At 55.9% G+C, this 22,097-nt stretch overlaps 1 protein-coding gene across 1 annotated transcript in view; it reads left to right on the forward strand.

The window, feature by feature from the left end:
- Positions 1–1,450: 1,450 nt before the first annotated feature.
- Positions 1,451–22,097, forward strand: part of NOL6 (nucleolar protein 6) — a 29,556-nt gene continuing 8,909 nt past the window's right edge. Inside the window, exons 1-24 of the mRNA XM_083817664.1 lie at positions 1,451–1,503; positions 1,612–1,824; positions 2,677–2,793; positions 3,051–3,230; positions 3,800–3,968; positions 4,262–4,396; positions 4,499–4,662; positions 4,821–4,941; positions 5,146–5,204; positions 5,342–5,443; positions 5,969–6,084; positions 6,449–6,626; positions 7,019–7,141; positions 7,580–7,728; positions 8,438–8,513; positions 10,429–10,569; positions 10,863–10,980; positions 11,200–11,354; positions 11,583–11,746; positions 12,169–12,321; positions 13,284–13,381; positions 15,167–15,291; positions 15,438–15,527; positions 21,030–21,227. Of these exons, the coding sequence (XP_083673790.1) occupies positions 1,495–1,503; positions 1,612–1,824; positions 2,677–2,793; positions 3,051–3,230; positions 3,800–3,968; positions 4,262–4,396; positions 4,499–4,662; positions 4,821–4,941; positions 5,146–5,204; positions 5,342–5,443; positions 5,969–6,084; positions 6,449–6,626; positions 7,019–7,141; positions 7,580–7,728; positions 8,438–8,513; positions 10,429–10,569; positions 10,863–10,980; positions 11,200–11,354; positions 11,583–11,746; positions 12,169–12,321; positions 13,284–13,381; positions 15,167–15,291; positions 15,438–15,527; positions 21,030–21,227 (3,153 nt within the window). The 5' untranslated portion in view covers positions 1,451–1,494. The remainder of the gene's footprint in view (positions 1,504–1,611; positions 1,825–2,676; positions 2,794–3,050; positions 3,231–3,799; positions 3,969–4,261; positions 4,397–4,498; positions 4,663–4,820; positions 4,942–5,145; positions 5,205–5,341; positions 5,444–5,968; positions 6,085–6,448; positions 6,627–7,018; positions 7,142–7,579; positions 7,729–8,437; positions 8,514–10,428; positions 10,570–10,862; positions 10,981–11,199; positions 11,355–11,582; positions 11,747–12,168; positions 12,322–13,283; positions 13,382–15,166; positions 15,292–15,437; positions 15,528–21,029; positions 21,228–22,097) is intronic.

Below are 22,097 nucleotides of genomic sequence, written 5' to 3' on the forward strand. Positions count from 1 at the left end.
ATCTGTGACCTCACACTAGGGGATGCATATGGGATGGGCCTTTAAACACCGTGACAACCCCAATCTAGCTGGACCTGAGGTATGGAGCTGTTTCTGCAAAGGCACTATATTAAAGGGAATATTTCTCCTACTCCAGTAACCCACTTGTAGGCTGCAGCCAGCCCAGCCCAGCTGCCCTTGCTTCCCCAGCCTTGCAGAAGTTTCCCCACGCAAGCCAGGCTCTGCAGTTTTGCCTCGTGCTCTCTGCAGGCTACATGCGGGATGCCCACCCTGACAAATTGTGAAGTAGTGCACCCCTGGCTGCTCTGAGCTCGTCCCACCCGGGAGCACACCGGCAATGCTGCCTGGTTCCTTTGGGAAACAAAGCTATTTTCTGGGTGTGTTGACAACTTCAGGCGTAGTATTTTTGCAGCAACTGTTTGGTCAGAAATCCTCGTGCCAGAAGCCATGCTCGGCTCCTGCTGAACCACCTGAGGCGTCACTTGGTAGGACAGGGCTGTTACACCCAGCCTGTCCTCACGGACAGAGCAAACCATCTCTGCTGTCTGCCAGGCAGATCAGAGCAGGCTCTGGGTCACCCCTTGGGCTTGTTTTTGGGGCTGTTTGGGGACCAAGCAGCTCAGGTGCAAACGTTACAGTGCCTCCTGCTCCAGGCTGGTTGAAAATCACTGTGGGATGACTTTTGTAAGGAAGGGTTGGCTGTTCTGCCTGGAACTTAGGAACAGGCGGAGAGCTGCAAACACCAGCCTGAGCGCTTTAGCAGGGCGTACTAGGAGCAACACAATAATTATGTGAGAAAAACACCGAAAACCCTGTTTGGAGAGAACTTTGGAGATGAGCAAAGCTTCTGAAGGAGGCAGAAGGGTGCCCCATCCCACGGTGACCCGCGGCACTAGGACTGTGGCAGTGACGTGGCTGGGGGTGGTTTGTTGCAAACCGTATGTAAGTTCACGAAGATTTTAGGGTGTGCAGGGGCATTAAAGGTTTTAATTTGAAGGCTGGACGCGGTGCTTAGGGACCAGTGGGTGACATTGGGGGTAGGGTGACGGTTGGAGCAGATGATCCTGGAGGTCAACCTTGGTCTTGGAAAAGAACCTTACTGATTCTGCGACTGTGTGGTTTGACTCCGCGGCTCCCCCGCCTGAAGGGCAGTGGTGTCTCACGACCACACCACGACATCCCCACAGCTCTGCCCTCAGCCCCGTCAAACTCCAAAAAAACCAAAAAAAACCCCAAAACTGCCCCATCTCGCCCCCCCCAGCCGCCAAGCGCTCCCAACCGCCGCACCGCCCCCCCCCGAGCACGACCCGCCGCAAAGCGACGACGAACCCCCCCCTCCCTCTCACACAAACCTCCCCGGGGGCGGGACGGGAGGAGGAGTTAGCCAATCAGAAGCCCGAAACGGAGCGCGCGGACCAATGGGCGGGCGGGCGGGCGGGCGCTAGCGGGGTGGGCTGCGCCACGCGGGGCTGTGGGGAGGAGGAGGCGGCGGCCATGATGGCGGTGAGGGGGCCGGGGGCGGCACGGGGGGGGCCTGAGGGAGCTGGAGGCGCCCGGCGGGGCCGTGCTCGGCGCCCCGAGCCCCGCGGCCATGCTGTGTTCTCCCCGCAGGGCTTCAAGGAGCCGGCAGAAGCGGCGGAGGCGGAGCAGAGCTCGCAGCCCCCCGGGCGAGGCGCGGCCCGGGGTAGGAAGAGGCCGGCCCCGGCCGCGGTCCCGTCAGGGAGGCTGAGCAGGGCCGAGCTGTACGAGCCGCCGAGCAGCGAGGAGCTGAACCGCCTCAAGGAGACGGAGGATCTCTTCCACTCCAGCCTGCTGCGCCTGCAGGTGAGATCTGCCTCTCCTTAGGGCCCGGGGGGATTCTGGGGGCAGCGCCAGGCCGTGAGCAGGCTGCGGAGCCCTCCTGGCGTGTCCCCCGCAGGAGCTGGGCTGGGGGACAGCGGGCATGGGGCACGGACAAAGCCCAGGCTTCCTGAGACTTACAGTGTGTTCTTGCGATCTCGGCCGCAGTTCTTGTTGCCACCCCACCGCGGGCTTTTTGCTTCATTTACTGCTTTAAAATTGAACGTTTCTAGCAGGCGGTTGTAGCGTGTTGGGAGTGTGAGTGCTGCGTTTTGCCATGTGGTGATTTATTGCTTGTCAGGGTCAGGGAGTAACATCGCCGCGTGCACCTGTCTGCTGCAAGTCTTTTGAATGGGACGGGAGGGTTTTTTGTGTTCTAGGGAAACAAGCAGCCTGTGTTAGGAGGGGGTGCTAGCTAAAGAGCGCCTGGTGGTCTTCACGTCTGTGGGTTTTCTCAGGAGCAGCCGTGATTTCCTGGCCGCTTCCTAGCTTTGGTAGCAGGATCTGTAGGACCTCGCTCACGATGTAAACCTGCAGGAGCTGGCACTTTGTCATGCAAAAACCTTTCTGAGAACAAAGCCCATGACTGTCGTACCATTTTTTTTGTGGCTGGACCTCACACAGAAGTCAGGGGAATGGAGCTGATTTCCATCTAGCACTTTACAGGAGAGGGCAGGAGCTCCTGCCTGTGGGCTGACTATTCTCCCAGCTCTGAGATAAGTTTTTGGAGAGACCCAGGCGTTGCCCAGCTCAACTTGCTGCCTTCTTTACCCTGTTGCCATCAGTGGTGCAGTTCTAGCGTTACAGCTGCTTTTCATGGTCCCCTTTCCCCTGCAGATCGAAGAACTTCTAAAGGAGGTTACACTGAAGGAGACGAAGAAGAAGAAGATCGATGCCTTTCTCCACGAAATTAACGGCCTGCTGAGCGCCATCCCGGAGACCTCGGAAAGCGACGTAGGTCCCAGGGGGCTGGAGGAGGCAGCGAGGCCCCTGTGTGGAGCAGGCTCTGCTGATGACAGAGCCACTTCCCCATGGGAACCTCCCTTAGGGACAGAAAAAATACTGCCTTGCTATATGTTGGAGGGGTCTTCAAGTTCTGTGTGCGGGTGCCTGCCAGCTCAGGGCAGCGCTGCGTGGGAGGAGGGGTCTTGCTCTCTGCCCACCTGCTCTTGGTCATGCTTAGAGCCTTTATTTCTCCTGCCCCTCCCCAGCTCACCGACCAGACGTGGCTCCCCGGGGACGTGAAGGTGCCGTTCCTGCAGGTGCCTTTCGACGTGAAGGGCAAGTTCCGCTTCCTGCCCCCGGCCCAGCTGAGCGTGGTGGGCAGCTACCTGCTGGGCACCTGCATTAAGCCCGAGATCAACGTGGATGTGGCCGTCACCATGCCACGGGTGAGTCTGGCTGCGCCTGAGCTGAGCGCCATCTCCTCCTGTCCCCCGTGGTCCTGCCCCTCTCGCGATTCCTGAGACGGACACGCAACGTGGCAGCTTCTGTGAGGAGCTGGGGGGTGAGGCTTTGGTGCTTATGCTGTTCAGAGTTTCAGTGGCTTTGGTTTTAGCTCCTCGTGATGATCTTCGTGCCCTCTGCCAGGGCTGAACCTCTTCTATGTTCTCGGGGAAGTAGGACGTGATCTGGCTTTGAGTGCCATTGCACTTCTGCCCCTACTGCGAAGTCTGTGTTAGAGGGAGCCTCATGTTTGCAGGCTGTTACTGGCCTCTTGCTGTCCAGCGTGGCTCTGATGGGCTTTGGGAAGATGCAAAGCCCTGTTGGGCTGCACAGCCCCGCTCTGTGATCCTGCAGCCTGATGAACCAGCAACAAGGCAGCGTTCCTCACAGACCAGGAGCTCTCTCGGGCCGTAGCTGTGTGTTGGAGATGGGGGGAGCTGTGGGTGTGGTGCCTTGGGTTTAACCAGGCTCTGCCTGCAGGAGAGCTGAGATTCCCCTTTCCCTCTCCTTGCAGGAAGTCTTCCAGGACAAAGACAACCTGAACCAGCGCTACCACCGCAAGAGAGCTCTGTACCTGGCCCACATTGCCCACCACTTGTCCAAGGAGAGGCTCTTTGGCAGCGTGAAGTTTGCCTACATGAACAGCAACCACCTCAAGCCCATCCTGCTCCTCAGGCCCCAAGGTAGAGCTTGCCCCATCCTCCAGCAGAGGGATCCTTGCAGTTGGTGATACATTTTTTCAGCTTTGCTCCCAGTTCTACCTCCTCTCATCCCTCACTCATCCTCAAGGTCTCTTCCCTTCCTATGGTTCCTGAGCCTCTTCTGCAGCTTGGCTGGGCTCCCCAGCCTTGCTGGCTTGCCCAACCTCAGGGAGCAAAGCAGACCCTACAGAAACGTCTCTGTCTGGCACTGTCATCCCTGTCCAGTCTCCTCACCCCTGCTCCCCGTTATCTTCTTCGCCCTTTGGTGCTTACAGGCAAGGACGAGAAGCTGGTTACTGTCCGACTTCACGCCTGTCCTGCCCTGGGTTTCTTCAAGCCGAGCCGCTTCCATCCTAGCAAGAACAACGTCCGGACAGCCTGGTTCATGGAGCAGAGCAGCCCCAAAGAAGGTAGGGATTGGGCTGGGGGGACACCAGGCTGCTTGTTGCAGCCCTTTTCTGCGAGTGGGAGGTTTGTGGTTGGATCCAACATGTTACCCTCTCCTCGCACAGGAGCCCCTGAGCCGCCCACCCCACACTACAACAACTCCATCCTCTGCGACACGGTGCTGCTGTCCCACCTGCACTTCTTGTCCACCACCTCCACCGACTTCCCGGGCATGAAGGACGGCGTCGCCCTTCTCAAAGTGTGGCTGAACCAGAGGCAGCTCAGCAAGGTGAGGGCCGGGCTGGGCTCTGTTCGTGTGGTCACCGTCCCCTTGGCCTCTTCTCCCTTCCTCGGTGTGGAAGGGGGATGGTTCGTCCCCATGGGGTGGTGTGCTTGGCTTGTGGTGCCTCACCGAGCTCTTGTTGACTCGGCCGCTTGTTTCCACAGGGCTTGGGGTGCTTCAGTGGCTTCTTGGTCTCCATGCTGGTTGCGTACCTGCTGATGAAGCGCAAGATCGTCAGGGTGATGAGCGGGTACCAGGTGCTGAGAAACGTCCTGCAGTTCCTGGGTGAGTTTCCAGGGGCCTCTCTGGGCAGGGGGAGCCCGGTGTCAGCAGAGTCTCTGCACGAAGCCTGAACAGTGGAGGAAAAGGAGGGTTATGGCTCTTGTCCCTCTGTTGCTGGGCCCCTGTGGGCGGGATGGACAGGAGGGGATGTGAGTGAGTGAGGGAGACACAGGTGGCAGCATGACTTGTTTGCCTGTTTGCCCACAGCCACCACTGACCTGAGCGTGACGGGGATCAGCCTCGCGAAGGACGCAGACGCCTCCCTGGTGAGCACCTGGCTGTGCTGCCGGCACCGCTGGGCAGGGACATGCTGGGCTGTGTGGGGCTGTGGGATGGCAGCGAGGTGGTGGTTGGTGCTCTGGTGTCTGTGCTGTGGCTCTGAGGGCTGTCTCTGCTCTTCCAGCCTGCCCTGGCTGACTTCCACCAGGCGTTTGAAGTGGTCTTTGTGGATCCTTCCGGGCTGGTGAACCTCTGCGCGGATATGACTGCTAGCAAATACCACCAGGTACCGGCAGGTTGTCAGGGCATCCTAAGATGCTGCCTTAGGAGAGAGCTGAGGCACGCAGAGTGGTTGGGTGTCTCAGAGAAGGCTGTTGGATGTGGGGAGGAGGTTCGGTTCTGCATTTTAGGCTTTTAACACCTCGGCTCTGAAGCTTAGGAGTGAATTTTAAGATTTGGATTTACTGCTGCCTTACCTGTTGCACTTCAAATGTGGAGGGAAGTTCTTTACCCATGTGTGGGCACCTTCAGGTGAAGCCAAACAGCTGCTCAGCTGGAAAAAAAAATGTTTTGGAGCAGAAAAACCCACTTTGATGGCAGGGACATCGAGGACGGGTGTCTAGCCAGCAGCATAGTGTGCAGCCAGGTGACCAGCAGATGAGGATGGAGGCCGTCTAGCCTCGGGGTCTGCTGGGGACCACAGAGCTGGGGCGGCTGTGGTTTATTGGGGGGGGCACTGGTGACCGCGGTTGGAGGGATTTGCTTTCCTCCTCCCCTCCTGTTCATGCTCCTGCATTGTCTCCTCGCTCAGGTCCAGCTGGAAGCCAAGCGCTCCATGGAAATTCTGGATGACAGGATGGTGGATGGCTTCCAGGCGCTGCTCATGACCCCGAAGCCCATGCTCAGGACCTTTGACCACGTCTTCCAGTGAGTCTCCTCGTGCTGGTGGGGTGGTGCTGAGGGAGCCTCTTCAGGGAGGAGTGGGCTGCTTGTGGTTTCTGACCAGGGTGGATTTGGACCTGTCTAGTGGGAGTTGTCCCTGCTAGCTCTGGGATAGATGTTGGTGCCTCTTCCGTTTTGTTCTTTCCACTGCTATTGCCTAGATAGCTTCCCAGGAAGAGGGCGGCAATGCTTTGGCCTGAGATGCCGAAGTGCAGTGCTTCTTCTTGTAGCCCCCACCCTGTGCAGGGACCCCCTGCTCCTTCACTTTACCCATCCTCTAGCATCTCTCTTGCAGAAGGGATTTGGTGGAGGAGGCAGAGGTGGGTGACTGGCTTTTCTCCTCCTGTAGCCTGAAGCACGTCTCCAAGCTGCAAAGTGCCTGCAAGAAGATGGAGCTGCTGAACGAGCTGATGGATCGCGGTGGGAACTACGTGGCCGCAGCCCTTCCCTTCATCGTCTCGCTGCTGGCCCGTGGGCTGGCTGGAAGAGCGCTGCTCGTGGCACACTCCTTGCCTCAGACCCCTGAGGTAACACAGTGGGCAGTGACGCTGCATCTTCTGCTGCTTGTGGGGTCTTGTACATCCCTCGTGGCACTGCTGGGTGCAGGGAGAGGATTTGTACTGGCAGGGGAGGAGGTGGGCCTGTCCCCTTTGTGTGGGAAGGTAGGACCTGAGGCCCTTGACTGGGGCACGAGGTGCAGCCTGGGACACTTGGTCTAGGCAGAAGTTGTAGCCCAGCAGTAGGGCAAGGTGAAGGCAAACGGCTTTCTCACCAGGAGACCTGTTAAGACTTTCCTTGTCTGTGCCCATCTGGGCATCTGAGAGCGTGTCCTGTGTGGCAGGAGGCTTATCTGTCTCGGCAGACGCTGCTCCAGCAATGTCATCTCTCCACGTGCTTCATATTTCGTGTTTCCTCTCAGTGGCCAATTGATGCTGAACCCCCAAAGCACAAGGATGTCGGGCCCCTGACGTTTGGGCTCCTGTTTGTTCCTGAGTTTGCTGCCAGCACGCTGGAGAAGGGACCGCAAGCTGATCGCCCTGAGGTGAGGGGAGTTCTCCTTGTGTGGGGTGGCAGTGGGTGGGGGACACTGGTGGTTTTGGGGATGCCATGCGTGATGCTGGGTGCCTGCTATGGACAAACCGTTACGGGTCAAGGATGAGGGGACTGCTGAGCTGCTGGTGCTGGCTGTGAGATGTTGGTAACGTGACATCCTGGCTCCCGGGATGCCCCTTGGTCTGGGAAGGGTGATGGCCAAGCAGGGATGAGTGGGAAGGGACTGGGATGTGGAAGAAGCAGTGGGAGACCCGAGCTTGTTGTTCCACTCATCCTGGGGCTTCCATTTGGTTAAGGGAACCGAGGAGTGGAGCAGACCTGGCGCCCTGCTGTGGCTGCAGGTGGTGCTGGCAGACATGGGACCGCTTTGGCCAGTCCCCATGGTGGCCCATGCCCACGGCCTGTCTTGGCCAATGTCTCCCTTCAGGCCGTGGAGTTCCGGAACTTCTGGGGGGAGAAGTCTGAGCTGCGGCGGTTCCAGGATGGCACCATATGCGAGGCAGTGGTGTGGGAGGCCAGCACTGTCTGTCAAAAACGCCTCATCCCTGAGCAGATTGTCAGGCACCTGCTGAAGCTGTAAGTAGCACCGAGCAGCAGCAGGGGCTGGGCGACGTGTGGCTGTGTGGGGGGCCGCTGCTGTTCTCCCTGTTCTCTGCCACGTCTGTGGTAATCCTGTCATCAGACGTGTGCTTTGGGGGAAGCTGCGGGTCACTTGAGCTCAGTGAAATGTAGAAGTCATTTCAGCGTTGTGGTCTGGACACTGCTGGCTGCTTCCTAGGAGAAGATGCAAGGAGGCAGTGACGTCCTGCCTTCGTGTCCCAGCATCCCTCTGAATGTTTGTTGCTGTCAGAGCTGTAAGATCTCAATGGCTTCTCCTGCCAGGACATTTCTTGAAATTGCCTGACACCTTGTGGTAGTTAACAAAGTTGTGTCTCCCAAGAGCACTTGCAGTAGAATTTCAGACCTGCTAAAAATGAGACCCTCTTGCATTGGGGGGGAAAAAAAAAAAGGATTGCCTGGGCCTCTTATTCTGACTCAAGGAGGGGTTTTGCAAGGAAAGGCTGTGTTGGCAGCATTAGCTTTGAATCCTGTGAGGCTGCACATGTTGCTGTGCTGCTTTGAGTCGATAATTTGGGCACAGGAGGAACACAAAGGTACAGGTCTCTTCAGGCCTTTCTGTGTGGAGGGATTGGACTGACCCTTGCCTGTGGGCACAGCCAGCAGTGTCAGGGTGGGTGGGGTGAGGTGCCCCAGCTCCAATGCTCTGTTGTCTCCCTTCATATAGGCATGCCGATATTCCTGAGTCGTCCATCTGCTACACAGGAGCGCTGCTGGACTCCGTGATCAAGAGTGGGAAAGAGGTACAGTTGCTCCCCAAATGCGGGGAGCGTTTCCTCCTTCTCTCAGGGAAGGGAGGTGTGGGAAGAGCTGTAGGGAGGTCGTCTCTGCTGCATGGACCTGAGGCACCTGGGTGCTCCCCAGGAGATGGCAGTGAGTGTAAGGAAAATGCCCGTCCTCAGGTGCTCAGACAGGCAGTGTGTCCATCTGCGGAGTCCTTCCTGCTAACACAAAGCACAGCTGCTGAAGTGCTCTTGCTCTGGCGAGCTTCCACACCTCTTTCTCCCCTGCAAGCATCCCTCTGGCTTCCTCTCTGCTTGTGTGCACTATGTCCACATCATCTAAGGATACATCGTGGTCCTGCTGTGCTCTGGCTGCACCTTTTCACCTCCTGCATCCTTCAGGGCGCTGGCCAGGCTCTTCTGTGCCTTCATCTTGCAGATCCACCTGGGAAACCCAGGAGAAAGATCTTTCCTGTCCTGGTGCAAAGTTCTGATCATGCACACCTAGTGCTCCCTAGTGCTGCAGTTAATTGTGCACCTGAAACAAAGAATGTCACTTTGAGACAAAAGAAGATGGGTCTGGTAGGCTGGGAAAAGTCTCCGCCTGTACTTCTCTCCAGCTTGTGGAAGCTTAAAGCCTGGAGATGAGCTGTGGGCACTTTGGCACCACTTTGCTGGTATTTGGTAAAACCAGGGACTTTTATCTGGTTGTTAAATGGAGGAGGAAAGTCTTCTTTCTGCTTCTTAAGAGTTAAGGGCAACAGATAGACTCTTTTGGCCCTCTTGTATGGGGGCCATTCCAAAGTCCAGCTTGGCCACGTGAAATTAGCCCCAGCTGCAGTCTGGGCAGAGCCACTTGTCAGATTTTGGACAAAATGCTAGTTTGTACAGCTTGTGAGGCAGCAAAATCTCTGCACCATGTCCCTGCAGGTTAGCCTGGGATGAGCAGGGGTGATAAATCCAGTGGCGAGAGGATGCACTTTCCAGATCCGTAGGGCCTTTTAGGAGTCTGATTGTAACCAGTCCTTGCAGAATGAAGTAGAAATCTGCTCTTGCGTGCAGGGCTGTGCGTAGGGGCATCTCTGCTCTTCAAGCTGCTCATGAGCAGGCAGCTCGGGGAGCCTGGGGTGGTCGAGGGATGTGGTGGATGAGGGGAGATGGATGGTGCAGCTAGCTCTAGGGATAGGCAGCCTCCCCTGGACAAGGGTTTGTCACTTGCGGTGTGCCCTGCAGAGGGTGCTGCTGCTCTGCCGTAAAGCCTGGGCAGGCCAAATGCATGCAACTTGGTTCATATGCGTCTGAACTGAGCTGTTCAGCATCAGTGATGTTTTTTTCTCATTTCAAGCTCTTCTCCTGTGCTTCAGGGCGGTGGAAGCTGCAAGGGCAGCAGCAGTTCTTCTTTCAGTGCTTCTTAAATGTGCTCCCCAGGGTTCCTGAGATGCTCTGGATATTTTCTGTCCTTGCTTTTGCCATGCTTCGCAGCTCTGCCTTGGCTAAGGGTGTAGTCAGAGCAGCTTTTTGTTAATTGCTGCCTCTGCTGACGTTGCAATAACCAGATGAGAGGCAGCAGCAGAGCTCTTGCCAATATGTGACCTCTTTACCCCCAAATCACTCCTGGCTTCTCCCTTTCTAGGCAGAAAGTTGGCAGCAGAGCTCTTGTGCAAGACGCTAAGGCAGCAACAGGAAATCATTTCCCTTCTCTCTTGAAATGCATCTAGGATGTCTGCAACTGCTGGGGAGCTGCAGACAGATTTTCTCTCATCTTCCCTCTCTCATTTACCTTTTTGTCTTGCTGAACGCCTGTGCCAGGTGCTGCTCTCTGGGACAAAAGTCCCAGCTCCTTGGCCTCAGTGCTAGCTGCAAGTGAGGCAGGGCAGGCGTCTGTGCTGCAGAAGTGGGAGAGGCAACTGCAGAGGTGCTCTCCGTGTGTCCGCAGGAATCGGGGACAGGCGAGGAGGCCATGGTCAGCATCATCTGCTCCTACGATGACCTGAGCCGCAAGCTGTGGAACCTGGAGGGGCTGCCGCTGACGGTGACGGCCGTGCAGGGCGTCCACCCGGCCCTCCGGTACACTGACGTGAGTGTCCCTGGGCACGGCCCACGTGGGGGTGGTTTGTATGGGGTCTGGGGGAGTCTCTGGCCCTGTTGGGGTTTGGGGTGAAGAGGGACAGAGAACTAGTTGTTCTTTTGTAGCCACTGAGAGCCCTCGGGGTGGTGCAGTGTCTCCTCTCTGCTGTCCCACCCCTAGGGCTGAGCACGCAAGTTGCTAAGCATTTTGTGTTGGGGGCAGGAGGTCTGGGGGCCGGGGTGTGCAGAGCCACGGGGTTTCTGCTCCCTGTTCTCAGCGACCCGGTGGCTGCTCTCTCGCAGGTCTTCCCTCCTATTCCCATGAAGCCGATTTATTCCTTCCATAACCAAATCAGGACCAAACGCTTGCTGCTTCCTTCGGAGGAGAAGCCCTGCCCAGCCTACATTGCCCCTCTGAAAAGTAAGTGGGGAGAGATGTGAGCAGGAGATGATTTGGGGAGGAGAAGCGGAGGGAAGCAACAATGCTGACTCCGTCACGGCTGCGTTTGTGTCCTGTACGTGGGACCAGAGCTCCAGCTCCTCCTGCTCCCCTGCCATAACCTCTAGTCCCAGCCACCCCCAGCGAGCACCCCGTCCCTGCGTGGGGCTCACTGGCCTCCTGTTGTCCCTTTGTATCCAGTCATCTGCCACATGGAAGGCAGCGGCCGCTGGCCACAGGACAAGGAAGCCATCAAGCGCATCAAGACAGCTTTCCACCTCCAGCTGGCCGAGCTCCTCCAGCAGCAGCACCAGCTGATCTGCAGGCCCGCGGTCACCCACACGGACGTGTACAAGGTAGGGGGGTGTGGGGGCTTCCTTCATAGCTGCAGGCTGAGGGTGACGTGGTACTGGGGGACGTGCGGGGGGTTATGGAGGTGATCGCAACCAGGATTTGGGTGCAAGGCCCAGCAAGGAGAATGGGAAGACTGCACTAACGCTGGGCTGCAGCTGTTGTGTTCCTGGGGCACAGCAGCCTGGTTGTATCGCTGCCAAGCCTGACTTGTGCTTCCACCCCTGTCTCAGGATGGCTATGTTTTCCGTCTCCAAGTTGCCTACCACCGAGAGCCCCTGATCTTGAAGGAAGTGGTCACCCCGGAAGGGATGCTGAAGTACCAGGACACGGAGGAGTCTCAGCAGCTGGAGCTGGAGACGTTGCATCGGCCCTATCTAACCAGCTCCCTGCACGGGTATGTGAGGCAGAGAGGGCATGGGACAGACAGAATGGGGCCAGGAGCCTGTGTGGAGACGCCCTTCGATGACAGAGGGTGGTGAGGAGCTTGCTGCGGGAAGTAGTTTTTCAGCCCGCCTTGTGGGCTGGTGAGGGAGGAGAGGGGAGAGCTGGCTGTCCCTGTTGTCACATCAAAGGTCACCAACATGGGGAGACAAACACCAAAGAGCAGTATGATTAGAGGGGAACGTGTAGCAGGATTTCCACGTTGTTCCCTCTAAAATCTCAACACCCACAGAGTGCTCTGTGCTTGTGGCGCTAGACATGTGTTTCTAGCAGGTGTTTATCCTTCTCTTCTCTCCCGCTGAATGCAAAAAGGCTGGTTTGGGTCCTGGGGTGTGTCTGTTGAACGCTCACAGATATTTGTCTGCCTTCTTGCAGGCTCCAGCAGCAGCACTCCGTCTTCGGCAGCTCCTGCCGGCTGGCCAAGCGCTGGGTCAGCGCCCAGCTCCTGAGTGACAGCATCTCTGAGGAGTGTGTGGACCTTCTCGTGGCGTCTCTCTTCCTCCACCCAGCCCCCTTCATGCCGCCCAGGTGAGGATGAGGAGCACGAGCTGGCCTGGTGGGGACTTGGAGCCTGTTTCTTTACCTGGGATGGAGGAGGCGTGGGGTGGCCTCTGGGTGCTGGTGGTACAGCTGCTGTGTTTCTTTTTTCTTGAGGATTGGCGGGGCTCTTTATCCCAGGGGTGACGGTGAGAGAATTGGGGTGAGGGCTGTGTGGTGGCTGCCAGCACGCTGGCCCTCCTGGGTTCCCCGGGAGGGAAATTACAGCAGTGCTGGTGGCTGCAGCTTGTGTTTGTCCTGGAAGGATCTCCCGAGGGAAGGGCAGAAGGTCAGCTACTGAAAGCTGAACGGAGCAGTGTGTTGGTAAATAATCCCTGGGGGTCAATTGCTTGCTGGCCTCTGGCAGGTGGGCTGGATACAGCTCGGAGGGAGTGAAATGAAGTTAAAGGCTGTCTTTGTGCTCCGTGTGGAGCCAAAAGGTTACGCTAACCTGCACTCGGGATCCGGCTTCCTTCTCCAAAACAGGAGGAGTAACTGCCTGATGCCTGGAAAGCTTTCTTGTCTCCTAAAATAGCCTGCTAGCAAGAGCCCTATCTTCCCAGATGTCTCACTTGGCGAGCAACGTTGTGCTGCAGCAAGGCAGGCACAGTGCGAGCTTGGCCAGCGTCGTTCAGAGCTGCCCTGGAGATGGGAGCAGCCCTGTCTCTGGATCACCCTTGCTCCGTTCCCACCTGTCCGTGTTTTGGGAGATGCAGGGACAGTGTCTCAATTTCTGCTGGTTTCTTTAGCGTGGAGGGGGAGGAACAAGGGGGGGAAGACTCTCCTCAGGGCCATGGAGCAGGGGAAGCACCTCATGCTCTCGCCTTGAGCATCCCTTCCTGGGCTGTGTGTGTGGCCTGGGCATTGCTAAGTCACTCCCAAACCCTGTTCCTGCCGAGGTGCCAGGCCGGGGGAGCAAATGCTGGTGTTGAACTGTTTTGTCTTGTCTGCAGCTCTCCCCAGGTGGGGTTCCTGCGCTTCCTCAGCCTGCTGGTGACCTTTGACTGGAACAACAACCCTCTCATCGTCAACCTGAATGCCGGCCTCACAGGTGAGCAGGCAGCACGTGTGCCAGGGCTGTGGGCGAGCTGTGGTGTGAGGGTCTTGAGCCCTCCTTTGGTCAGCCCCTGGCTCTGGGGTTTTTGGATACGTGGGGACTCCCAGGCTTCTGCGTGGAACACGTAGATTTTCTACTCATTTCCTCTTCTGCTGTGTTTAACCTGGCTTTGGAGTTTGGCTGTGGCTTTGAGAGCGCCACTGAGCAGCCTGCATCACAGGGACTATCTGCTGGTTCCCAGCTGTGAGACCTGCAGGGAAAAGGGGCTGCAGTCCTCTACTGTTTGTTACCTTTTGAGCTTTGAGGATTTCCTGGTAAATGTCTCTGGTTTCCAAAGGAATATTTTGGCCAAGTGGACCTACACTCTTATTATTTGGTCTGTTGATCACCTTTTAGGTACCAGCTGTCTCTTCCTGGGAGCCATAAGAGACCACGGGATTGTCTTAGCTTTGTTGGGGTGCCAGGGTGGGTGGGAGAGCAACAGTTAGTGTTTAAAGCTGATTTATAAGAGAAGGAAAAGCTGCTTGGGAGTGTGGGCAGGCTTATGGAGGGAGCAGCTGTTTCCGTGGGTTTCAGCACTCCCCCAACTTTCTCCTTTTTGGGAGAATGGGTTTTGGAAGCTGTTATTTTTCTGCACTCCAGCTTTTTCTAATGAACAAAACGGGAAGTGCTTTTGGCCAAAGAGCTGTTTTTTCCACTTAACAAAGAAAGCAGAAGACTCTTCAGGTGCAAACTCTCTCATTAGCTTATAACGTGAGCTCCCAGCCCTTGTTAGTCCCAGCGATTGCAACTTGAGCTGTGTCTGGGCCCACATGAGAGCGCCTGGATGAGTTCAGAGCCAAGGTCCAACCAACCCTGCATCCTGTCTCCAGAATTCCTCATTGGCAGATGCAGAGGGAAGCACAAGATCAGAGCAAGTGCAGAGCTGATGCTCCCCTTGCTTCTCTCCCAGCTACTGGCAGTGTTTGCTGGTGCTTGTTTCCCTGCTGCAGAGGTCTGTCCTCTGCCCTTGAGGGCTTGGTGAGAGCCACCCGCTGCTTTCCCTGCAGAACCACTGCTGGGGCTCAGCCCCAGGATCATCCGGCTCTGTGTGGCAGCAGAGCAGGGCCGAGGCGTGGTGGGAAGGGACAAATGGAGGGGAAGGGACAAAAGGCAGCTGTGCTGCTGGGCTCGCCACCTCTAAACCTTCCTGGGCTGCAGCCACCCTCATAGCACACCCTGGTTTTATATGTGGAGGGATTGTGTGTCCCACAGCCTCTGGCCAGCAGCGTGCTGAGAGCTGGGGAGATGCAAGCAGTGGGGTATCGGCACCCTTCCTGTTTAGCAGATGAGAAAAAAGAGCAAATATCCTGCCCCCCGTTTAAAACGTGTTGCGAAGTACCCGGGCTGGGCTTGCAAGGAATAGAAGGCTCATTGAAAACTCATAGATAATTAAAAAACGTGGGAGCTTGTTTGTATGACAGATCTATCTGGTAGTATGGCTGTGGGGGAGGAAAGGTGACCTGGAGAGTTCCTCTCTCCAGTGGCCTCCTGTCTCTAGGTGAATGGCTGTAATTTTCCCCTCATGCTTCTACGCACTCCCCACGGTCAGCAGCACATCCCTCTCAGCTTGTTTTGCAAGGTCTGCAGGGCACTGAGGTCTGGAGTTGGGGTCAGGGGGCAGGAAGGGTTAAAAGCGTATTGCACCACTTTTTTCTGGACTGTGATACGTGGGCAAGGAGGCTGGTGGAGGGCTGCGGGTGCAGCAGAGCATCTCGCCCAGCTGCCTGCCCTCTGCAGATGCCGAGTGCACAGAGATCAAGAACAAGTTCATGGCCGCTCGCTCTCGCCTCCCCGTCATGTTCATCGCCACCCCCAAAGACCAGTGGAGCTCGGTGTGGACCCGAGAGCGACCCTCGGCGCAGGTGAGCTGGGGCTCCCCATCCGTGCCTCGTGGTGCCTGGGGCATTTCCCTGCTCCCGGTGTCGGGGGGAGCTCCGCCAGCCCCATGGGCGACTGGGGTTCCCCCTGCGTCCAGGAGTTTCACCCTCAAGCTCTCTTTCCTTCCCAGATCCTGCAGCGCCTTCTCGTGCTGGCCTCAGAGTCTCTCCGAGCCCTGGAGGAGCAGCTCATGGACCCGCTCGGCAGCCAGGATGTGAAGGTAATCCCTCGGGGCCCCACACGAGGGTTTTGGGGTTCTGGCAAAGCAGATGGGAGAGGAGCTGGACATGGAGGCGCTCCATCATGTGGGCTGGAGGCTGCCCCCTCCAGTCCTGCCCCTGTGCGCAGGCATGCGTGCATGACCTGAGCTCCCAAACTCCTGCCCAGTTGCAATTTAATAAATCCTCCGACTCTCACCACCTCCTGCAGTGGGGGAACGGCTCATCCTGGCTCCCAGCCTGCCTTGGGGCTTTGCAAAACATCATTTGCTTCTCCCCAGCCTTGACCCTTCTGGTTTAACCTGAGCTGAGCTCGGCAGCAGGCACTGTTGCAGGACTTCTTCCGATGGCGTTTAGGTTGGGGTGAGCTTGCTGGTGTCTTGGCAGTGGGAGAGGAATTGGAATCAAGCTGGTCTGAGCTGTCAGGGTGAAGCAGTCTCAATAGAAAGCGATGGGATGGAAGAGCCCTGGGAAAATCCACTTAGCAAGATTTCAGACTGTGTCTGAACGTGGGGTTTTACTTCCATTTGAAAAAGGTTAGGGAGGGAAGGGGAGGAAAAGTTAGCTCCTCTGTGTACCTGGACTGTGGTCCTTCAGCAGCAATGAAATCCAAGTCACTGCGTCTCCTCTGTGTAGGGAGCAAGCTGAGGTGTGGAAATAGCGTTTTCTTCCTCATCCTTCAGGTGCATTAGTGTCCTTGTCTACAAAACAGGAGCGCTGTTTCTGTCTGCCCATGGGACAGACAGTTCTCTCTTGGGATTTGGTCTGTATAGCACCCCGAAGGTGTTGCCCACTGCCAGCTGCCCTTATTTCTGCAGTTTTAGCCTCATTTGTGGTGTGGGCAGTTCCCGTGGTGGCTCTGTAGCCTGTCCTGTGACCAGACCAGTGACGCTGTGAAGTACTGGGGCTGGTGCGCAGGTTTTGGCGTGCCCAGTCTCTTCCACAAAACACAGGTGCTGAGACACCTGAGACACCTTTCTCCTGCTCTCGGGTCCGCTGCGTAGTCTGTGTGTAACTGGTGGTAGCAGGACTTGTCACCGCAGGGTCTGGCACCGTCAGGGCCCTTGATTTGTGCCCGTGAAGCCGCAGAGGAGCGCGGCTGACGTGTGAAGGGCTGCTGGGTCAAGCACAAGTGTGAAGCACTGCCGTGCCGTGCTGAGTTTTGGCAGCGCTGTTCCATGTTTAAGGGTGGCTGGTGCTGGCCAAGAACCGTGAATGGCTTCGCTTGTTTTACCTCCTCTCCCGGCTGCTGGCGCTGTTGCAGTTGGGCTCTTCCCCAGGGGAGGACGGCAGTGACACGAGGGAGGCAGGTGGCAGGAGGAGACCTTTGTGTGGCAGCTACGGGCAGGGCTCAGGGCTGCATCCCGCTGTCTTCCACATTTTTTTTTTTTTTCTGACGACCCTGCTGGGCATTTGGGTGCCGGGACGCTCTGGGAGCCTTTTTCATTGAACCTGACAGCTCAGGAGAGATGAGGGCATAAAGGGATGAGGGCAGAAGAGCGGAGGCTTGCCTCGGGGTACAGCTTGATTCCTTACATCCAAGGGATGCGCTGCTTTCTAGTGATGAGCTGCACAGAGCCTTTCCACACTCCCTTAGCCACGTAACTGCGCCATCTGCTCCTTTTGGGAGCCTATTGTGGGACGGAGGAAGAGGAAGATGATAACAGGCAGAACAGCCGGTAACTACTCTTCCTTTCTGTGTCATGGCCAGGCCAAATCCAGCTGGAAAAGGATCCAGGATGTTGTGTGATAGGGTGATTATTGGCTGTCCTCAGCATGAATCTGCAGCTGCCTGCCACTTAGCTCCCGGCTGGGATGGGTGGGACCTCCTGCTCCTGCACAGCAGGGACAGGGACCTCGGGATGCTGTCCGTCTGTCTGTCCTGGGGGGAGACAGCCTGTACCTGAGCTGGATGCTGAGAAGGGTCAGGGATGGGGTGCAGCCTTGGTGGTGATGTTTCCCCTGGTGATTGAGAGGGGAAGCCGCAGGGCTGGTTTGTTTCAGGCTTGTGTTCATCCTTATGCTGCTTTCCACCCAGATTTGCTTGGACTCTCTTGTTGTTCCTCTGCGTTCCCTCCCTGGAATTAGCATTATGGCCAGCTGTGATATTCTGGCAGCCTTTGTGTATCTTTATGGGATCTTAACGTCCATTTTGGTCACGTTCCCAGGACAGGGGTGGGTGTCTCTGAGCAGCCCCTTGGGGGGAAGCCCGTGCTAGTAGCTTCTTGTTCCTTGCATTATTATTTATTACTGAAGGAAACAAACCTGCTGGCTCCCACTGTCTTTGAAAAGATGGGTTTATCTGCAGCACTCCCTGTACTATGGAAAACGCGCTGTGCGAGTGATGTTAAATGAGGGGAGAAAAGGGGTTTTTGGCCTGGCTGGGAAGTGGGCATGTCCAGTGTAGTGTTTCCAATTTAATAGTGAATACGAGGCCACTAGTGATGTTGTAGCCCATGTCCAGCCACAACAGTGACACTTCGGGTTTATTTTCTTCCACGTAGGATGTCAGCAGGGCGTCCTGAACCCCCGTGTATGTAGGGACCTGCTTTTGGCCAAGGTCGGGTTACCAGTTCCTGATGAGAGCAGGCCGGCTTGAGGGAAAAGGTTTTGAGGGGGCTGAGAGCTGGGGTGTCTTAGGGTCAGTTCCTGGCTCTACCGTTGGGTCTTGCTTTCACTCTGGCCACATCACTTAATCATGCTGTGACAGGAGGCTGCTCTCTCTCTTCTTGAGCTGCAAACTGTCTGTGTGAAGTGAATCAAATGAGAAACCCCACAAAGCTCCCTCCCTCCTTCACCTGCCAGCTTGGCTGTAGGGGAGTGTCCTGGGAAGCACAGGGACACTTATTCCATCTTCTCCTTCCTAGCTGCAGCCCCTGCGTATAGAGTTCCTTATTCCAAACACTAGGCTTTTAACATCAGGCTTCATGCCTAGTTAAACTGCTCAGGGTAAAATAATGCAGGCTTCTCTGGGAGTCGAGTGCTGTTGTCGATGGAGGGAGCTGCAGCCCTTTCAGCTCCCTCTGCAGATCCTCTGTAGCTGCTGGGCCCCCTGCCCCAAGAAAGGGAGCTGGCCTGTGGTGAGCAGAGCTTCAGCCATAGCCTGTGAAGAAGGAAATAAACTTGCTATTTAAAAAAAAAAAAAAGGCAGAAATTCCTGGTCTTCCAGTGACATCCAGTAGCACCTCTACGCGACTTCGGCTTCTGCACTTGAGTCTAACTGAACCCAGCATGGTGAAGGTTCTGGTAGGATGCCAGCAGCTGCTTCAGGAAGGCTTTATTTTAGTTTGAGTGGAGGAGAAAGGCCATACTCATCTTTTCCCACTTCATTTTCTGTGTTTTAGTTTGTTAGGTTAAAACATGCTTTACTCAAATGGATGAGGGGAGATCCAGACACGTTTACCTGCCCTTTGAAGGGAGGTATGTTGGCCTCTGAGGGGAGCTTGTTCTGGCGTGCCAAGTCCTAACTTAGGCAGCTGAAGCTGACAGGACTTGAAAAGCCAAGCAGTGGTTAGATATGACAGAGTCACATTCTGGAGGGGCTTTTTTTCCTGTTTAGGCAGTGAAAAAAAGGACTTTTTGGACATGGCTTTCACTTCTGCTGTGTTTTTGCTGGACGTATTACAGCGGTGAGATCTACTTGAGGTGGGGCGGCGTCCACTACAGGGCTGTAAAATGATTTTTTTTCTTTGCTGCTATCACTGCTTTGTTGTGTGAATGCTCCCAGGCCAGCAGAAAACAGGAGGCTTGTTCAAGCAGCCCTTACCTGGGGAGTTGTGTGTGGTGAAACAAAGCAGTGCTGCCATTCGGATGGTGTCGTTTGCTTGGAGGCTGGGAAGTGGACTTGGAAAAAGTCTCAGGGGAATGCTGCTTCCCTGGCTCAGGCTCACCCCAGCCACCTGCTGCTTGTCAAGTGTCTTGGGCTCCATTGAGTTGAGAAATAAAAACAACCCAGAGGTAGGGAGAGGTGTCACTGCAACTCCTGGTCAGGCCCAAACCCTTATTTTGGGTGGCAGCTTGGCCAAGTTTACCTTAGGCTGGGGTTAGGCTGTGCTAGGGTGGGCCTGAGCTGCCCCGGGGCTGGGCTTTGCTCGGGGCTTGGGGCTGGGTGTCAGAGCCCTGGCATGAGGGGGGGAGGAAGAGGAGGAGGAGGAGGGCTTGGCTGTAGGGGTGAGAAGTGCCCGGTGTGCTGCAGTTGCAGTGGGGACCTGTGATCAAAACTGTAGGTTTGAGGTGAGCTTGGAGGGCTCTAGCTCCCAAAAGGAGCTGTTGCATGTCCATAGCATCCTCCTAACTCCTCAACTTTACCTCCGTGGTCCTCCTTCCCACCCAGTTCCTCTTGTTCATTGTGGCGGGATCCTTTCTTATCCCTCTGGCCTGTACAGCTGTCCTTCATTTTCCTTAGGGATAAACTTGGGACGGCGTTTCCAGAGCTGCTAGCCTTTTTGTAAGCAAAATGTGGAGCTGGGAGGAGGGGAGGAAACTTGCCAAGGCAACTTGGAGTTGCTTCTCGCATGTCTACCAGTGGGCTTTTTTATTTGCCTTTATATTTGGGTCACCTGGGGATGTGCCTCTTCTCATGTGGATGCAGAGATGGGTTTGTGAGCTCCATGTCTGTGCTCTCACAGGGATACAATAAGCCACGGGCTTCGTCTGGGTGGAAAGGCAGCTCTGGGTGGATTAGAGCTGGGATTTGATGCTGGTCACTGATGTTGTTCGTGTGTGTTCCCTAGCCTGGCTATAAGCCAGCCCCAAGCAGTGGGTATTCTGACAGCGCTGTGCTGAGCAGTGTCCAGTGGCTCTGTTTGTGTCCCCATGCCACTTACTCCACAAAAATGTACAACAGGCAGTTTTAAGTTTTCCATTTTAATGCATCCAGAGTGCCAGACCCCTCCTGCCCAAATATTTGCGTCTGGGATTCTCTTCCACTAATGGGGCCTGTTCTCATCCTCTGCTCGCTGGAAGATGCTGCTGCCCTTTGGGACAATCCCTTGGACAGACAGGGCTGTCCTGCAGCTCCTCGTGTCCCCTGGGGTTTCCTTTGACTCCCTCCTTCCCAGGTTCTGTGACTGTAGCTGGAGGGAACTACCTCGCCCCCCGGAAAGCTCTTCTCTAGGGACTGTCCCTTAGTCACAGGGACACCAGTCAGCTGTCTCTGCAGACCCAGGAACCCACTGGGGTGGAAGAGGCAGCCCTTCAGGCTGGGTGTCTGCTGTGGGTAGGGAGCAGCTCCCTTGGCAGAGGGCTTGGCTTGCTGGACACTTGGGCTGCAGCAATCAGGTGTATCCTTCCTGGTGCACTTTTCTGGTGCAGGGAGCATGTAGCCTATCCACCAGGAGATGGCCACAGCTGCTGCCACCTTGCTCTTGACAACGTCCTGGTTACAGCTTTGATTTTGCTGCTTTAAGGAGAAAGGGATGGAATACAAACGTTGACTTGGGAAACCTTTTATATCTCCTGCTTGCCTGTGCCCTACATTTGGTATTTTTTTTCTTCCCATGCAGATTGTCTTCCGCCCTCCGTTGGATCTCTACGATGTCCTCATCCACCTGAACTCCAAACAGATTCCTCGGCACCTGGAGAGCGTGGACCGGCCAGTGAAGTCGTTTTCCCGGGGCGTGGTGAAGAACAGCGCGGGAGTGAATGTCCTCTTTCCTGTGGTGGATTACGACCCTGTACAGTGCTACCTCCAGGAGCTGAGAGTAAGCATAGTCCTTTGGGGAGCTACGGGGGGTTGTCTGTCATTAATTCAGGTCATTAAGTGCCTGCTGTTGCAGGTGAGGGTAGATTTTAGATTTTTAGGAAGAAATTCTTTCCTCAGGGGTTGGTGAGGCACTGGCACTGACTGCACAGAGAAGCTGCTGTAAGGCCAACACGTGCATGCACCATTGAGACCAAATACTGGTCACAGGTTTGTTTCTCCTGGGGCTGGTTACTCATGTGGTGGCAGGAAAAGTTTAGTAAAGTGGGTAAACAGAGATCACGAGTATCCAAAAGTCATCAGCCCAGTGCTCTGCCACCGTGTGGTCATGCCAACGTCTTGGCAAGCTGGGGTGAAACACAAGGAGCTGGGTGGCAGTGGGATCCACGTGACATCTGGGCAGCAGATGTGCAGCCTCTGCCTTTTTGGGGCTTTCTAGCTGTGCTTGCAGTAGCTGAATTAATGAATGTGTGGAGATGAGGGGCAGAGATGCCCTTTCATCAAAAACTGGCTTGACTCTCAAGTGATCTCCTGCCTGCAGAGGCGTTGTGAGTGGTACTAGAAAGCGGTATTAGAACACAGGAGCCATGAGTTCGCCTTGGAAAGAAGGTGCTGTGCAGATCTCTGGTCCTGTTCCCCACCCAGAGCTGATGCAGCTTGGGCAGTAGAGGAGGCTGTGTAGAGCCCAGTCCTGTTGAACGCTGATATCCCCAGGGATGGAGACTTCCTACATCCTTGTGCTTTTGTCTCAATGTTTGATCATTGCTATTGTGAAAACTTATTTCCTAGTATCTGAATGGCATTTCCCTTGCTGCAACGTGCACTGATTGCTCGGTCCAGCACAGCAACTGTGCTAGGGGCAGCTTGCTGG

Source organism: Anser anser (assembly GCF_964211835.1).
Source record: "Anser anser genome assembly, chromosome: Z".
Taxonomy (NCBI): domain Eukaryota; kingdom Metazoa; phylum Chordata; class Aves; order Anseriformes; family Anatidae; genus Anser; species Anser anser.